The following is an 18289-nucleotide window of genomic DNA, read 5'->3' on the forward strand; positions in this document are numbered from 1 at the left end:
GAGGTCACAATATCCTTCTTACAGTGGCTTGTAAAAGTATTTACCCCGTTGGTATTTTTCCTATTTTGTTGCCTTACAACCTGGAATTACATTTTTGGGGGGGTTGTATCATTTGATTTACACAACATGCCTACCACTTTGAAGATGCAAAATATTTTTTATTGTGAAACAAACAAGAAATAAAACAATAAAACTGAAAACTTGAGCGTGCATAATTTTTCACCCCCCCAAAGTCGAAACTTTGTAGAGCCACCTTTTGCAGCAATTAGAGCTGCAAGTCTCTTGGGATATGTCTCTATAAGCTTGGCACATCTAGCCACTAGGATTTTTTCCATTCTTCAAGGCAAAACTACGCCAGCTCCTTCAAGTTGGATGGGTTCCACTGGTGTACAGCAATCTTTAAATCATACCACAGATTCTCAATTGGATTGAGGTCCGGGCTTTGACTAGGCCATTCCAAGACATATAAATGTTTCCCCTTAAACCAGTTGAGTGTTGCTTTAGCAGTATGCTTAGGGTCATTGTCCTGCTGGAAGGTGAACCTCTGTCCTAGTCTCAAATCTCTAGAAGACTGAAACAGGTTTCCCTCAAGAAGTTCCCTGTATTTAGCGCCATTCCATCATTCCTTCAATTCTGACCAGTTTCCCAGTCCCTGCGGATGAAAAACATCCCCACAGCATGATACTGCGACCACCGGAGATTCCCCTCCGGCCTTCGAATTTAAGACAGAGTGTTAAGGTGTCAAAACCGGCCCACCCCCCCTTCCCCTCTTCTGTGGGTAAGAGGGTCTGATTGTTGTCAGCTATTTACCAAGCTGATCTGAGGCCTTGAATCCTCAACCAGGAGAGTCATGACACTTTAGTGGACAGAACACACATTGGGTTATTTTTAATCCAGCCATTTAGATCACTTAGTTGGGTAGTTGAGCTATGATCCACCGGATCAGATCAGAGACTGGAGGCATGGCTTAGTAGGGCTGGGGATTTCAGATGTTTATGTTTGGCCACCCTTGAGATAAATTGTCATTCCAGTTGATTGGTTCTGTTGTATTGTCAACAAATATTAAGGTTTAGCACTCACAATTTTGTAGCACCAGTTGAGAACTACTAGTGCCTATGTGTCTACAACAGACTGTGTCAAATGAGGTGCTCTACTTGCATTGGCATAACCCTCAAACACATAAACTGATACAATTTCACTGAAGGTTGGCATAAAATACACATGTATTTGACTGTGCCCCCAAATATGCTAATGAGCCCCATCAGTACATTGTCCCACCTATCAAAGCGCAGTGACGATCGCACCTTATATTTGAAATGTCTAGAAAAATTTCCCATTACACCCACAAGGTACCCAACTGTACCATGTGAGTTCATATGCATTTTGCTGCACCCACATTAACATCTGCTAAACACGTGTATGTAACCAATAAAAATGGATTTGATTTGATGTGTACCTTTTTTAGGTAAAAACACTGTTCCTAAACCATACCCTCATTTTATAAAATATATTATGTATAAGTATGAACCTGGTTGCACTGCAGAAGCATCTATGTTTAAACGCAATTCATGTCAATTATGCCTTTCAATGTAAAACATTCTCAAATTACATTTGACACCTGGGTTTTCACATGCACTCAAATGTTGTCACGTGTAGTATCATGGTACCACATGTTGAAATTGTTCTTCCCCAGGTTGTGACATTTATTTCATGAGATTGTGTTTTCACATGTTGTCATGTGTAGTTTTATGTTATCACATGTTGCTTCACATGTTGTTTCAAAGATAGCCACCCCCCCTCCTCTCTCCCACCAGAGAGGAAGGGGGAAGTTGTGGCGGTCTTGCTACTTAACGACCGGTCGTAAACGTTCTCTCTCTTGCCTTTGCAGTATTGAGAATGGAATGGCTGAGTGTTACAACAGAGAGAGACTTGCCAAAACTTTAACATCTAAAGATTGGACATTGAAACAATATATCAATATATCTAACATAAAGAATGTGGGAAAATGTTGGTGGAGAAACAATAATCATCTGACAGTAGAGACTTCCGAGTTACCCGATTTACATCTAAATGTTGTAAAACACGAAAGCATTTGTGAAAAGATAGCAATGTGATTTTAGCCTTCTAAATTAGAATAGTTTTTCATATAGGGTACCACATGAGGGAGGAGGATGTCTTCCCTGTAACGCACAGCTTTGAGATTGCCTGGAATGACAACAAGCTCAGTCCGATGATGCTGTGACACACCCCCCCAGACCATGACGGACCCTTCACCTCCAAATCGATCCCGCTCCAGCATACAGGCCTCGGTTTAACGCTCATTCTTTCGACGATAAACGAGAATCCGACCGTCATCCCTGGAGAAACAAAACCACGACTCGTCAGTGAAGAGCACGTTTTGCCAGTCCTGTCTGGTCCAGCGACGGTGGGTTTGTGCCCATAGGCGACGTTGCCGGTGATGTGTGGTGAGGACCTGCCTTACAACAGGCCTACAAGCCATCAGTCCAGCTTCTCTCAGCCTATTGATGACAGTGTAAGTACTGACGGAGAGATTGTGCGTCCCTGGTGTAACTCGGGCAGTTGTTGTTGCCATCCTGTACCTGTCCTGCAGGTGTGATGTTCGGATGTACCGATCCTGTGCAGGTTTTGTTACACTTGGTCTGCCATTGCGAGGACGATCAGATGTCTGTCCTGTCTCCCTGTAGTGATGTCTTAGGCGTCTCACAGTACGGACATTGCAATTTATTGCTCTGGCCATGTCTGCAGGCCTCATGCCTCTTTGCAGCATGTCTAAGGCACCTTCACGCAGATGAGCAAGGACCCTGGGCATCTTTCTTTTGGTGTTTTTCAGAGCCAGTAGAAAGGCCTCTTTAGTGTCCTAAGTTTTCATAACTGTGACCTTAATTGCCTACCGTCTGTAAGATGTTAGTGCCTTATCGACCGTTCATTAATTGTTCATGGTTCATTGAACAAACATGGGAAACAGTGTTTAAACCCTTTACAGTGAAGATCTGTGAAGTTATTTGGATTTTTACAAATGATCTTTGAAAGACAGGGTCCTGAAAAAGGGACGTTTCTTTTTTTGCTGAGTTTAGTTCCGACAGTGCAGCAATATCTAACATGTAATCTAACAATTCCACAACTACCTAATACACACAAATTTGGAGTAAAGGGTTGGAATAAGAATATATACATATAAATATATGGATGAGCTATGACAGAGCAGCATAGGCAAGATGCAATAGAAGGTATAAAATACTATATATTCATATGAGATGAGTACTGCAAGATATGTAAACATTATTAGAGTGCCATTATTAAAGTGACCAGTGATCCATTTATTAAAGTGGCCAGTGATTTCAAGTCTATGTAGGCAGCAGCCTCTCCGTGTTAGTGATGGCTGTTTAACAGTCTGATGGCCTTGAGATATAAGCTATTTTTAAGTCTCTCAGTCCCAGCTTTGATGCACCTGTACTAACCTCACCTTCTGGATGGTAGCGGGGTGAACAGGCAGTGGCTGGTGTGGTTGTTGTCCTTGATGATCTTCCTGTGACATCGGGTGATGTAGGTGTCCTGGAGGACAGGTAGTTTGCCCCCGGGGATGCGTTGTTCACCCTCTGGAGAGCCTTGCAGTTGTGGGCGGTGCAGTTGTCGTACCAGGCGGTGATACAGCCCGACAGGATGCTTTCAATTGTGCGTCTGTAAAAGTTTGTGAAAGGTTTTAGGTGACAAGCCAAATTTCTTCAGCCTCCTGAGGTTGAAGAAGCGCTGTTGTGCCTTCTTCACCACATTGTCTGTGTGGGTGGACCATTTCAGTTTGTCTGTGATGTGTATGCCGAGGAACTTAAAACGTTCCTCCTTCTCCACTACTGTCCCGTCGATGTGGATGGGCGGGTGCTCCCTCTGCTGTTTCCTGAGGTCCACGATAATCTCCTTTGTTTTGTAGACGTTGAGTGAGAGGTTGTTTTCCTGACACCACATTCCGAGGGCCCTCACCTCCTCCCTGTAGGCCGTCTCGTCGTTGTTGGTAATCAAGCCTACTACTGTTGTGTCGTCTGCAAACTTGACGATTGAGTTCGAGGCGTGCATTGCCGCGCAGTAATGGGTGAACAGGGAGCACAGGAGGGGGCTGAGCATGCACCCTTGTGAGGCCCCAGTGTTGAGGATCAACGAAGTGGAGATGTTGTTTCCTACCTTCACCACCTGGGGGCGGCCCGTCAGGAAGTCCAGGACCCAATTGCACAGGGCGTGGTTGAGACCCAGGGCCTCAAACTTAATGATGAGCTTGGAGGCAATTGGCCTGCTATTGCACACGATAAATTCTAATGGCCAATACTTCACATGTTACTGAAAAAAGACCTCATTAAAATAAACATGAACATTTCTAATAAACATCAAAAACACTCCCAAAACGAGAGAAACCAAAAAATGAGAGGTGCATAATCTGTGCCTAAAATCTTGAACTGAAAGGCGAGTGCAGAGTTTACAGCGGAGTGGAGAGTAGAATAAGAAACTTACATAAATCATAATGATAAACAGACTCTGGCATTTGTCCTTTTACATGTTATAAAGTTATAAAATGCAATACTTGATGGGACTAACGACAGCAGGGCTAGCAAGCAATGTGTGTGGCAAACAATTAGACCAAGTCTGTTTCTGTGGGGAGAAATGGAGGGGGACAGAAAGTTTGCTGCTGAAATGCATTTGTATTTACATACTGTAGTGCACCTACTAATCCCTGCATCCCTTCACACTGTAGTATACTAACTCCTGTATCTCCGCAGGTAAGGCCTTTGAGATCACCTACGTGCGGCTCAAGTTCTACACCAGCCGACCGGAGAGCTTTGCCATCTACAAGCGGACAAATCAGGATGGACCATGGATGCCTTACCAGTACTACAGCGCCTCCTGTAGCAAGACCTACGGGAAGAACGCCAAGGGATATATCCGCCCGGGGGACGACGAGAGGATGGCATTGTGCACCGACGAGTTCAGTGACATCTCCCCTTTGACTGGGGGCAACGTGGCCTTCTCTACTTTGGAGGGACGACCCAGCGCATATAACTTTGACCAGAGCGCCGTGCTGCAGGTGAGGATGTGTGTGCGTACGTGTGTGTGCGAGTGAGAGGGAAACTGAGAGAAACAGGGTAGTGGCAGTAGGTTGGTTTCGGTGGAACTGTGGGAAAATTACATGTTTAGAGTGACTGATGTAGAGGCGTTTGAATGGGCTGTTGGTATTATGGTAGCAGACAAGTCACAGAGGTATTTTGAAGTCAAGGAGAGATTAGGGAACATGTACAATACTTAATTAGCATATGGAGGACTTGTTTTCAACGTGCCTTCACGAACCATTGCATTTTAACATAATACATTTTGTGTGTATTTTTTACATAAACAGTGCCTTCGGGAAAGCATTCAGACCACATTACTTTTTCCATATTTTGTTACGTTTCAGCCTTATTCTAAAATAGATTTTTTTTTTATCCTCAGCAATCTACACACAATAGCCCATAATGACAAAGTGGAAACAGTTTATTTTCTGCTAATGTATATATTTTTTATACAGAAATACCTTATTTACATAAGTATTCAGACCCTTTGCTATGACACTCGAAATTGAGCTCAGGTTCATCCTGTTGCCATTGATCATCCTTGAGATGTCCACCTGCGGTAAATTCAATTGATTGTACATGATTTGGAAAGACACACACCTGTCTATATAAGGTCCCACAGCTGACAGTGCATGTCAGAGCAAAAACCAAGCCAAGGGAGAAACCAGGGGAAAAGCGCCTTGATTAGGGAGGTGACCAAGAACCTGATGGTCACTCTGACAGAGTGCTAGAGTTCCTTTGTGGAGATGGGAGAACCTTCCAGAAGGAGAACCATCTCTGCAGCACTCCACCAATCAGGTATTTATGGTAGAGTGGCCAGACGGAAGCCCCTCTTCAGTAAAAGGCACCAAAAGACTCAAAGACCATGAAAAATAAGATTCTCTGGTCTGATGAAACCAGGCTTGAACTCTTTGGCCTGAATGTTAGCGTCACGTCTGGAGGAAACCTGGCACCATCTCTACGGTGAAGCATGGTGGTGGCAGAATCATGCAGTGGGGATGTTTTTCAGCGGCAGGGACTGCTTCAGAGCTCTCAGGACCTCAATCTGGACAACAACCCTAAGCACAAAGCCAAGACAACGCAGGAGTGGCTTCGGGACAAGTTTCTGAAGGTCCTTGAGTGGCCCAGCCAAAGCCCAGACTTAAACCTTTTTTTATTTATTTTGTATTTTTTTATTAACAGTAACATGCAAAACATAAACAGAACAGCCAGAGGGATTCCACAAAGAAATGAGAAAAAAAGTAAACTAATCCACATTATATCAAATCAAATACAGACATATAGCGAATACATTTTTTGGACATTTTGTTTTGTATACGTTTTAAAGACTCTAAATAGTTTTCCAAATCAGATATACAAATTAGGAAAGGGGTTTTTTCTTGATACATTTTGATTTGTGTATGAACATGTTTTCCTAATAAAATAAAGAGATTTATGAAATACTCACGTTCAATTGTGGAATCAGTGTAGTAAAATAATATGTCAAACTTAGAAAATTTCAATGGTTGTATGCAATTTGAGGCCAAGATATAGTTTTACATCAGTCCAGAACACTTCACTATATAAACAATGACAGAATAAGTGTTCAATAGATTCAGTTTCTAGTTCACAAAAACTGCATTCACTGGTAACATCAGGTATATATTTAGAAATCAAGCTATTACACGGATAGAATCTATGGATAATCTTAAAGGAGATCTCCTTTACTTTATTATTCATCATACATTTGTGTGGACTGAGCCAAGCATGGCGCCAGTTTACATCAAACGATGAAGCCCAACAAAATATTGCAGAGGGAATAGACTTCCTGTAGAAAATATCCCTTAATAAACGATTGTTGAATTTCGTATCTAGTAGACCAATGCCATTCACCTGGATATCGCTTACAATCGGAGATATTCCAAAATATGCATTATTCTGAAGTAAAGTTTTTATCCCACTAATTATAGCTTTAATAAGCAGTGTCATATTCCTTGCTTGAAACCTCAAAGTTGTATCTTTCCATAAATTCTCTCCATGTAAATAGATTCCCACTAATATGAACTATTTGGCTGACAAGGACAACGTTTTTCGAGAACCATTTATGGTTAACCTGTTTGGGCTGCAGGGGCAGTATTGAGTAGCCAGATAAAAGGTGCCCATTTCAAACGGCCTCGTACTCAATTCTTGCTCGTACAATATGCATATTATTATTACTATTGGATAGAAAACACTCTCTAGTTTCTAAAACCGTTTGAATTATATCTGTGAGTAAAACAGAACTCATTTGGCACAAACTTCCTGACCAGGAAGTGGAAAGTCTGAAATCGAGGCTCTGTTCTGGGTCCTGCCTATAAATGGGCATGATACGTATTAGTATACATGCACCTCATACACCTTCCCCTGGATGTCAAGAGGCGGTGAGAGAAGAAATTGAGTTTTTATCTTGGTCTGAAGTGGAATAAAAGCTCTTTGTATGACGTGTCACCCATTTCCTGTTTTCAGGAAGGCGCGAGAAGGAACCTGGATTTGCCTTCTGTTTAGCTGCCGTTATGGACGACTAATATCTCCGGCTTTGATTTTATTTGATACATGTGACCATATCATCGTAAAGTATGTTTTTTCAATATAGTTTAATCAGATTATTGACATTTTTTCGGGAGTTTTGCCGTGTTCCGTTCTCTGAGTTTGTTGACGATGGAGAGATTCGTGCCACTTGGCTAGTGTGCTTGCTAAATCGAGAGGGAAAGAGGCCGTTCTAAATCCAAACAACGATTGTTCTTGACAAAGGACCCCTTGTCCAAAATTCTGATGAAAGATCAGCAAAAGTAGGAAACATTTTATGATGCTATTTCATATATCTGTCGTACATGTGAACTAGTCGTCAGCGCCCAGCTTTTGGGTACTCTAGCTATACCGAAGCTGGATGTCGTAATGAAGTTATTTTTAGAATTCTAACACGACGATTTCATTAATAACTAATGGATCTATCATTTCCTATACAACATGTATTTTTTAGTTATGTTTATGAATAGCTATTTGGTCAGAATATGTGTGTCAGAAAAAGTGTCAGAAAAATATCCGGATGTTGTGGGAAATAGTAGCTACGTTAGCACAATGTATAACCACTGATTTCAGCTCTAAATATGCACATTTTCGAACAAAACATAAGTGTATGTATAACCTGATGTTATAGGACTGTCATCTGATGAAGAATATCAAGGTTAGTCAAAAATTATATATTTTTTACTGGTTTGTTACGATCACTAACTTTTGCTGCTGGGAAATGGCTTGTGTTTCTGGCTATTGTGCTAAGCTAATATAACGCTACATTTTTTTTCCGCTGTAAAACACTTAATAAATCGGAAATATTGTCTGGAATCACAAGATGCCTAATATGAAGAAACTAGAGAGTGTTTTCTATCCAATAGTAATAATAATATGCATATTGTACGAGCAAGAATTGAGTACGAGGCCGTTTGAAATGGGCACATTTTATCTGGCTACTCAATACTGCCCCTGCAGCCCAAACAGGTTAACACTGACACATTTGTTGACTTTTGTTCCATGCTGGCTGAAGACCTAGATAGCCAGTATCTAGGTAATACCAGCCACAAATGAAAGGGGAACATTATCAGTATCTTTTCCATAGATTAATAGGGTAAACTTTTAATTATATTTGCTGACACCCTACAGTCAAATGTTGGCAACATTAGATTAGCTATCTAGCTAGATAAACCACCTCCCTCTGCAAACATGCCTTGTACGAAGTTGGTACTTATTTAAATTAGGTAAAATAATATCATGTTACCATTGGTGTTTTAAAATGAGAGTGAAGGTGACGTCGCCTTGTCCACTTAATTGTTTGACATGGGGGAGGCGACCAGTAACTTTATGATCAAACTTTATGTAGAAGCAACAGTCCTTTTTCATGCTTCGATCAGATTTTCTTCAAATATCATCACATTTTTTTTTACTGTGCATGACCTTTAAGGTTTCTGTGACCAACAGATGCATATCTGTATTCCCAGTCATGTGAAATCCAAAGATTAGGATCTGATTTCCTTATATGAACTGTAACTCAGCAAACTCTTTGAAATTATTACGTCTTGTTTTTACATTTTTGTTCAGTGTAGCATCTCTAAAACTAGGAAGTGCATATAGCTTGCACCAATGATGTTACTCATTAACACCTCATACAGGATTTTTTGCCATTACACAAAGAAGTCTGCATCTCCTGACAAGGTTCCTCATGTTGCATTAGGAACATTACAATAACAATACTTTATTTCAGTCATTAACGTTCAAATACATTTTTCCCAGTCGGAGCTCGTTCTTTTCCGAGTTCCGACTGCGTTTTGAATGCGTCCTTAGCACAAGGCAAACTGTTGAAGGAGAATCGGGGAGAAAATGTACACAGTGAACCATGACTAACGATGAGGAAATAATGCACCTGCCTGCTGGCTCTCTTCCCTCAATAGAGGCACTCACTGCCTGCGGTCCACTTAAAAGACACACCCTATCCCCTCAGCCCTCAAATTAAGTGGACACTTCTGATGACGTATCATGACGTCTGACGAGTATGCACTTGCAGGGCAAGGGGCGAGGGAGGAAGGAATTATTTTTTAAATGGACCACTCTTGGCCGGAAATTCGTCACTCCTTCATCTACGTCAATGATTGTGTTTTCAGCCACCAGTGGCTTGTGGGTGCTTTATATGTGCTATATTCAATTACTTATATTAAATATATAATTATTAATATATTCGTACTGTATGATAGCTAGCAAATTAATTAACTAACGTTAGCCTGCCTAGCTGGAACCTCTGAAGAAGGGAAATGTTTTATTTCTACAATTTCCAAAAGATCACCAAAAGATCACCAACCAAACAAAAACATTTTTACTTACACTTGTATGTTGACGTCTCCATTGATGTTGTTTTACATTTTTTGCAGACTTTCTTAGCGGATGTACAATCGTCGCAAATTGAATTGTGTGTGTGTGTGTGTGTGTGTGTGTGTGTGTGTGTGTGTGTGTGTGTGTGTGTGTGTGTGTGTGTGTGTGTGTGTGTGTGTGTGTGTGTGTGTGTGTGTGTGTGTGTGTGTGTGTGTGTGTGTGTGTGTGTGTGTGTTTCTGCAATTGTATGTGAACGAGATTGTGTTGGACATACAGACTGTTTCATGCTCAATAAATAGATAATAGACTTCAAAAGCTAGTCAGTGAAATGCTGTAATCCTTAAACACCATGTTTCCTGTTTATTATAGTACCTTGTAGATGGCTATAATGCAGATAAACAGTAGAGAAACATTATTCTATCAATTTAGGATATGACTTGCAGTCATGTACCTTTCTGTAGACTTGACAATCCCCTCACCCCTCACTTTTTATGGTCATTAGCAGATTATACATGATCCCAATTTTAGCTTCAAGACGCCAACAATTAAAAAAATACGACAGTCAGTGGAAAGTGCTAAAACAGTGACGTCAACTCTCTATTTTTCGGCTATCTTTATGCACGTTCGCACATTGTGGGGAGCAAAGCTCCATTCTCTAACAACAATTACAATAATCCCCAAACCTTTTTTATGAGATTTAGAAACACCTAAAACACATTTGCTACACATTTTTAATATTCAAACAAAACCCTTTATGTAACATCTACACACGTTGTAAATTGCTTAAATGCATAGTTCGAAACAAGATTCATGATAGAAATGAACGGATCATCCAGTGCCGTGGTCTTGTGGGCAACACTCCCAGCATCAAGCAAATAGGCATTGATGGGAATTGAACACATAGTATGTGCTTCCCCATCTGGAGACCAGGTTACATTTCTGGTCTAAATAAAGCAAAAATACTGAAGGTAGAGTGGAATTCCATAAAGTCAATGAGAGGTTTATTAAATCAGGAGTCTCTCTTGTAAATTAACTTGAGTTTGATCTTAATTTTGACTTTGTGCAAAGTAAGACACTCAGACACTTAAAACCATGCGAATCATGATCATATCTCGCAGCATGTTTTATTACAGGTTGCAACTTAGACCCCACCCCTTCCCATCCCCCAACACAAAGACAGAAACACACCATCAACCACTCCACTAAACCAACCATGACTGACTGACTCACTAATTTATTGATGAACAGATAATTGTTGCCTGTTTTTTTATTGAATGCATAGTTTGTTGTTTAAAAAATTAAAAAAATAACCTTTATTGCAGATTTATGTTTAGAATTGTTTATATTCATAGATGTGTTTTTACATGCAGATTGATCTTGTGCGGTACAAAGATAAATAACATACATATTTCTAAACTTCCAAGTAGTTGGATTTATGGCCCCCTTTACTGAGAGGGTTTCTCCAATTTAAATGGTTAATGTAGTTTCCTTTGTCCTAATTCTCCCTAATTTGGCAGTCACTCTAAATGCAGATTGTGGGTGATTAAACCTTCCAATTGTTGGCTGTCCTAACTCTAGATGGATTCCAATACAAATCTATACCATTACACAAGCCAGCATAATGTGACTTCCATAATTGACATGCCTGATGTGGCCTGCAAACCAGTAGTTTTAGACCAATGTGTTAACTGAAAACTAAACTGTTGATGTACATGACCATATGATTTTGTCACAGGACATTACATTTGAATGATTTTATGATCCCTAAACATTTATATTGTTGAAGGCTACAGGATCAATAAGTATTGAATGCAATAATGAGTTCTCTGTCACTAGCAAACACAATCATGGTGATAATTCCTGCATTCACTAAAGGCACCCTGGGATATATGCAGATCGTCGCTTGAATTTGCATAGATCCCTGTGTGCCATTAGAATGAACATTGCTATTAAAACTTCTTGAGGGCAGGGGGCAGCATTTTCACTTTCGGGAAAAATAGCATGCCAAAATTCAACTGCTTGCTACTCATCCCCAGAATATAAGATATGCATATTATTAGTATATTTGGATAGAAAACACTCTGAAGTTTCTAAAACTGTTTGAATCATGTCTGTGAGAATAACAGAACTTATGTAGCAGGCAAAACACTGAGGACAAACCATTCAGAATTTGTATTTTTTTTATGTCAGTGTCTTTTCAATTAGTTTTTTAGAGAGACCAGATTTCTAATGGACTTGCTTGCAGTTCGTACCGCTTCCACTAGATGTCACCAGTCCTTGGAAATCGGTTGAGGTTATTCCTTTGTATAGTGAAGAAGTAGGGCTATCGTAAATGAGGGTCACATGAAGTAAATATTTTGAGAGAGTCACTTTACGAAAAAAGTTGCGTCAGTTTGTTTTCTTTTTGTATTGAACACAGATCATCCCGTCTTCAATTTGATCGATTATTAACGTTTAAAAATACCTAACGTTGTATTACCGAAGTAGTTTGAAATGTTTTGGTAAAGTTTACATGTAACTTTTGATGTATTTTGTAGTGACTTGGCGAAAGTTGGAAGCTGTGTTTTTCTGGATGAAACGGTCCAAATAAATTGACATTTTGGATATATAGACGGAATTAATCGAACAAAAGGACCATTTGTGATGTTTATGGAACATATTGGAGTGCCAACAAAAGAAGCTCGTCAAAGGTAAGGCATGATTTATATTTTATTTCTGCGTTTTGTGTCGTGCTTGCAGTGATGAAATATGCTTCTCTCTTTGTTTACTTTTGTGCTATCATCAGATAATAGCATCTTATGCTTTCGCCGAAAAGCTTTTTTGAAATCTGACATGTTGGCTGGATTCACAACGAGTGTAGCTTTAATTTGGTATCTTACATGTGTGATTTAATGAAAGGTAGATTTTTATATCATGCTATTTGAATATGGCGCGCTGTATTTTCCCTGGCTATTGGCCGGTGGGACGTTTGCGTCCCACCTGCCCCAGAGAAGTTTAACACCCATGACATTGTTTGTCAATGAAAGAGAGTTAGTGATTGCATTCACGTGCATATCCAATAACTAGTGCTAGCTATGTCAAATGTGATGTGTGTTCAATACCAGAAGGTCTGTTTTTGACTGTAAATTTATTAGTACAGACAAATTATCTTTTGAATTTATACACCACCTCAGGCCAATTTAACAAATTAGGTAAGAGAATAGCCAGTTACCATTTGTGTATTAAAATGGCATATAGGATAATGCCAATCTATTCCCTTAATAATCCCTTCAATCTGGTTTTATCCAATTATCATCCAATTTCATAAAAAAACATGATATTGACTCAATTCTAATTCCATTCCAAGGATGTTTTTAATTTCCAATTAAAATTAAATTCCAAATCCACGCCAATGATGGTTCTTCTTCAATTCAAATTCTGACAGTCTAAATTATAATTAAATTCCATTTCAGGGATGATTTTCTTTTACACTTAAATTGAACCCAACCATGAATTGGACACATCCACAGGCTTCCAAGAACCTTTTACGGTACATTTAAGTAATTTAGCAGACGCTCTCATCTAGAGTGTTTTACAGGAGCAATTAGTGTTAAATGCCTTGCTCAAAGTCACGTCAGCAGATTTTTCACCTAGTCTGCTTGGGGAATCAAACCATCAACCTTTTGATTGCTGGCCCAACCCTCTAACCGCTATGCTACGTAAATGCCACATCAAGAACCCCATACTTAACTCAAAGGTTCTTTATCTGGCAAGAGTTCTCCAAGGAACCTTAAAAGCTGAGGAAGAACCACTTAAGAATTATTTTTTGTTGTCCGCACCACCCTCTGTAGCGCCATGTGATTGAGAGCGATGCTATTGCCATACCAAGCAGTGACGCAGCCAGTCAAGATGCTCTTAATGGTACAACTGTAGACCTTTTTGAGGATTTGAGGGCCCATGCTAAAACCTTTTCAACCTCCTGAGGGGGATGAAGCACAGTCGCTCTTTCTTCACGACTGTGCACGTGTGTGTGGACCATTTTAAGCTCTTAGTGATTTGGACACTGAAACACTTGAAGCTCTCAACCCACTCCACTCCAGTCCCATCAATGTGGGGTTGTAGTGGAGTGGTTCACCCCCGTTTCCTGTAGTTCTCGATCAGCTCCTTGGTTTTACTGACGTTGAGGGAGAGATTGTTGTTCCAGTCCCACACTGCCAGATCACTGACCTCCTTCATGTAGGCTGTGTCATTGTCACAGGTGATCAGACCTACCGCCGTTGTGTCGTCACCAAATTTGATGATGGTGAACAGAGAGTACAGGAGGTTCCTAAGCACACATCCCTGTGGGGTTCCCATGTTGAGAGTCAACGTGGCGGAGGTGATTTTCCCTACCGTCTTCACCTGGGGTCGGCCCATCAGGAAGTCCAGGATCAGGTTGCAGAGGGAGGTGTTCAGTCCCAGGGTCCTAAGCTAGGTGACACACTTGGAGGAGACAATGGGGTTGACCGATGAGCTGTAGTCAATGAACAGCATTCTCACATAGGTATTCCTGTTATGTAGGTGGGTGAGGGCGGTGTGGAGTGCAATTGAGATTGATTCGTCTATGGTTCTGTTGGGGTGGTATGCACATTGGAGTGGGTTTAGGGCAGGGATGGGCAACCGGTGGGTCACATGCCGGAACCAATGAAAAATAATAATATATACAGTACCGGTAAAAAGTTGACACACCTACTCATTCAAGTGTTATTCTTTATTTGTACTATTTTCTACATTGTAGAATAATAGTGAAGACATCAAAACTATGAAATAACACATATGGAATCATGTAGGGGTGGGGGTGTATGAATGAGCGTTTGCAGACCAACGAGCCACAGCGGCCCCTCATAATGAGTTCCATTTTTGGAGTTAATATTTAAATCATAATTTTATTACATTTATATTAAAATATGAAACTTTTTTGAGGCACCCAATGCCACGGTTTATCATATTGGGCTACTTCTGTAGGATTCGATGGGGTTGAGTGACGATGGACCGGGCTTAGCTGTCTGTCTGTAGTTCCTGTCTAACTATAATATGTCCTCCTCAATTTCCTGTAAACTCCTGTAAAGCAGAGAGAAAACCCCTGAGATCAAGTCTGTATCGGGAAATGTCCCTACAACATTCACACCTATATATTCAAGGCTTCAGCTTTTATGGCTACCCATGCTTAAGGTTGACTGATTGATATGGTAGTGTAATTTATGAATACAATCTATATTTGGATGATTATGTTGTAATAATCTTGAAAGAAGCCACACAGCTCCATGATATACAACTAATCCCTCCTCCACACACACATGTGTTTTATAGGCATTATGAGCAAGGTCTTAGGGGGCCTGGCCTGCCGTACCTATCCTCCTTGCCGTCCAAATAACATTTTGAAATATTGAGCATTTATTTGAGTTCGATGCAAATCAAACGAAAGACGCATCAATCTCATTTAAAGCATTTGAGTGAGCAAAATAGCACCCCTCTGTCTCAGTATGTGTAGACCATGTACATTTGAAGTCGGAAGTTTACATACAACTTAGCCAAATACATTTAAACTCAGTTTTTCACAATTCCTGACATTTAATCCAAGTAAAAATTACCTGTTTTAGGTCATTTAGGATCACCACTTTATTTTAAGAATGTGAAATGTCAGAATAATAGAAGAGATAATGATTTATTTCAGCTTTTATTTCTTTCATCACATTCCCAGTGGGTCAGAAGTTTACATACACTCAATTAGTATTTGGCAGCATTGTCTTCAAATTGTTTAACTTGGGTCAAACATTTTGGGTAGCCTTCCATAAGCTTCTCACAATATGTTGGGTGACTTTTGGTCCATTCCTCCTGACAGTGCTGGTGTGACAGAGTCAGGTTGGTAGGCCGCCTTGCTCGCACATGCATTTTCGGTTCTGCCCACAAATTTTCTACTGGATTGAGGTCAGGGCTTTGTGATGGCCACTCCAATACCTTGACTGTGTTGTCCTTAAGCCATTTTGCCACAACTTTGGAAGTATGCTTGGGGTCATTGTCCATTTGGAAGACCCATTTGCGACCAAGCTTTAACTTCCTGACTGATGTCTTGAGATGTTGCTTCAATATATGAACATAATTTTCCTGCCTCATGATAACATCTATTTTGTGAGGTGCACCAGTCCCTCCTGCAGCAAAGCAACCCCACAACATGATGCCGCCACCCCCATGCTTCAGGGTTGGGATGGTGTTCTTCAGCTTGCAAGCGTCCCCCTTTTTCCTCCAAACATAATGATGGTCATTATGGCCAAACAGCTCTATTTTTGTTTCATCAGAACAGAGGACATTCCTCCAAAAAGTACAATCTTTGTCCCCATGTGCATTTGCAAACCGTAGTCTGGCTTTTGTATGACGGTTTTAGAGCAGTGGCTTCTTCCTTGCTGAGCGGCCTCTCAGGTTATGTCAACATAGGACTTGTTTGACTGTGGCTATAGATACTTTTGTACCTGTTTCCTCCATCATCTTCACAAGGTCCTTTACTACTGTTCTGGGATTCATTTGCACTTTTCGCACCAAAATATGTGTTATTCATGTCACGTTCCTGACCTGTTTTCTGTTGTTTTGTATGTGTTTAGTTGGTCAGGGCGTGAGTTGGGGTGGGCATTCTATGTGTTGTGTTTCTATGTTGGGTTTAATGTGTTGCCTGATGTGGTTCTCAATTAGAGGCAGGTGTTTGACGTTTCCTCTGATTGAGAACCATATTAAGGTAGGCTGGTTTCACTGTTTGTTTGTGGGTGGTTGTCTTCCGTGTTTGTGTCTGTGCACCAAACGGGACTGATCGTTTGTTACATTTGGTTGTTGTAGTCTGTTCCTGTTCGTGCGTTCTTCGTGTTATATGTAAGTTGTCATAGTTCAGGTCTGTCTACGTTCGTTTTGTTATTTTGTATCATTTCAAGTGTTCTTCGTGTTTCGTCTTTGTTTAATTAACTTCTTATGGCTGCAGCCCGACGCCGGTACACTTATGACAACAGCCAGCTCAAGTGCAGGGCGCAAAATTCGAAATATATATATTTTTTAAATATTTAACTTTCACACATTATACAAGTCCAATACAGCATATGAAAGGTACACATCTTGTGAATCCAGCCAACATGTCCGATTTTTAAAATGTTTTACAGGGAAGACACAATATGTAAATCTATTAGCTAACTACGTTAGCAAAAGACACCACTTTTTTTACTCCAAGAGTTTTTTACTCCATCAGTAGCTATCACAAATTCGACCAAATAAAGATATAAATAGCCACTAACCAAGAAACAACTTTCATCAGATGACAGTCTGATAACATATTTATTGTATAGCATATGTTTTGTTAGAAAAATGTACATATTTCAGGTATAAATCATAGTTTACATTGCAGCTACAGTCAGAAATTGCACCGAAAGCAGCCATAAAACTTACAGACACCAACGTCAAATACCTAATTACTCATCATAAAACATTTCTGAAAAATACATAGTGTACAGCAAATGAAAGACAGGCATCTTGTGAGTCCAGACAATATTTCCGATTTATTAAGTGTTTTACAGCGAAAACAAAATGTAGCGTTATATTAGCTTAGCACAATAGCCAGAAACACTTTGGCGCCGGCGACTACGACAGATATATGAAATAACATCATAAAATGTTTCTTACTTTTGCTGATCTTCCATCAGAATGTTTGACAAGGTGTCCTTTGTCCAGAACAGTCGCTGTTTGGATTCAGAACGGCAACTTTCCCTCTTCATTTAGCAAGCGCGCTAGTCTAGTGGCACAAAACCCTCCATGTCAACAAACGGAAGAGAACGGAACACGGCAAAACTCCCGAAAAAATTTCAATAATCTGATGAAACCATATTGAAAAAACATACTTTACGATGATATGGTGACATGTATCAAATAAAATCAAAGCCGGAGATTGTAGTCGCCTATAACGGCAGCTAAACAAAAGGCAATCCGACTGTCCAGCTCGCGCTCTTCAGAGTACCGAAAATGGTGGACACGTCATTCCAAGATGATGTGTTCCATCTCAGACCAAGATAATCAACTCATTTCTTCTCTCACAGCCTCTTGACACCCAGAGGAAGGTGTATGACGTGCATGTATACTAATAAGTCTTGTGCCCATTTATAGGCAGGAAGAAGAACAGAGCATCGATTTCAGACTTTCCACTTCCTGGTCAGGAAATGTGCTGCAGAATGAGTTCTGTTTCACTCAGAGAAATAATTCAAACGGTTTTAGAAACTAGAGAGTGTTTTCTATCCAATAGTAATAATAATATGCAT

The 18289-nt window shown here is 40.3% G+C and overlaps 1 protein-coding gene across 1 annotated transcript in view; it reads left to right on the forward strand.

The window, feature by feature from the left end:
• Nucleotides 1–5125, forward strand: part of LOC129863329 (laminin subunit gamma-1-like) — a 29423-nt gene extending 24298 nt beyond the window's left edge. Inside the window, exon 2 of the mRNA XM_055935220.1 lies at nt 4785–5125. Within this exon, the coding sequence (XP_055791195.1) occupies nt 4785–5125 (341 nt within the window). The remainder of the gene's footprint in view (nt 1–4784) is intronic.
• The last annotated feature ends 13164 nt before the right edge of the window (nt 5126–18289 follow it).

Source organism: Salvelinus fontinalis, chromosome 10, assembly GCF_029448725.1.
Source record: "Salvelinus fontinalis isolate EN_2023a chromosome 10, ASM2944872v1, whole genome shotgun sequence".
Classification (NCBI taxonomy): Eukaryota; Metazoa; Chordata; class Actinopteri; order Salmoniformes; family Salmonidae; genus Salvelinus; species Salvelinus fontinalis.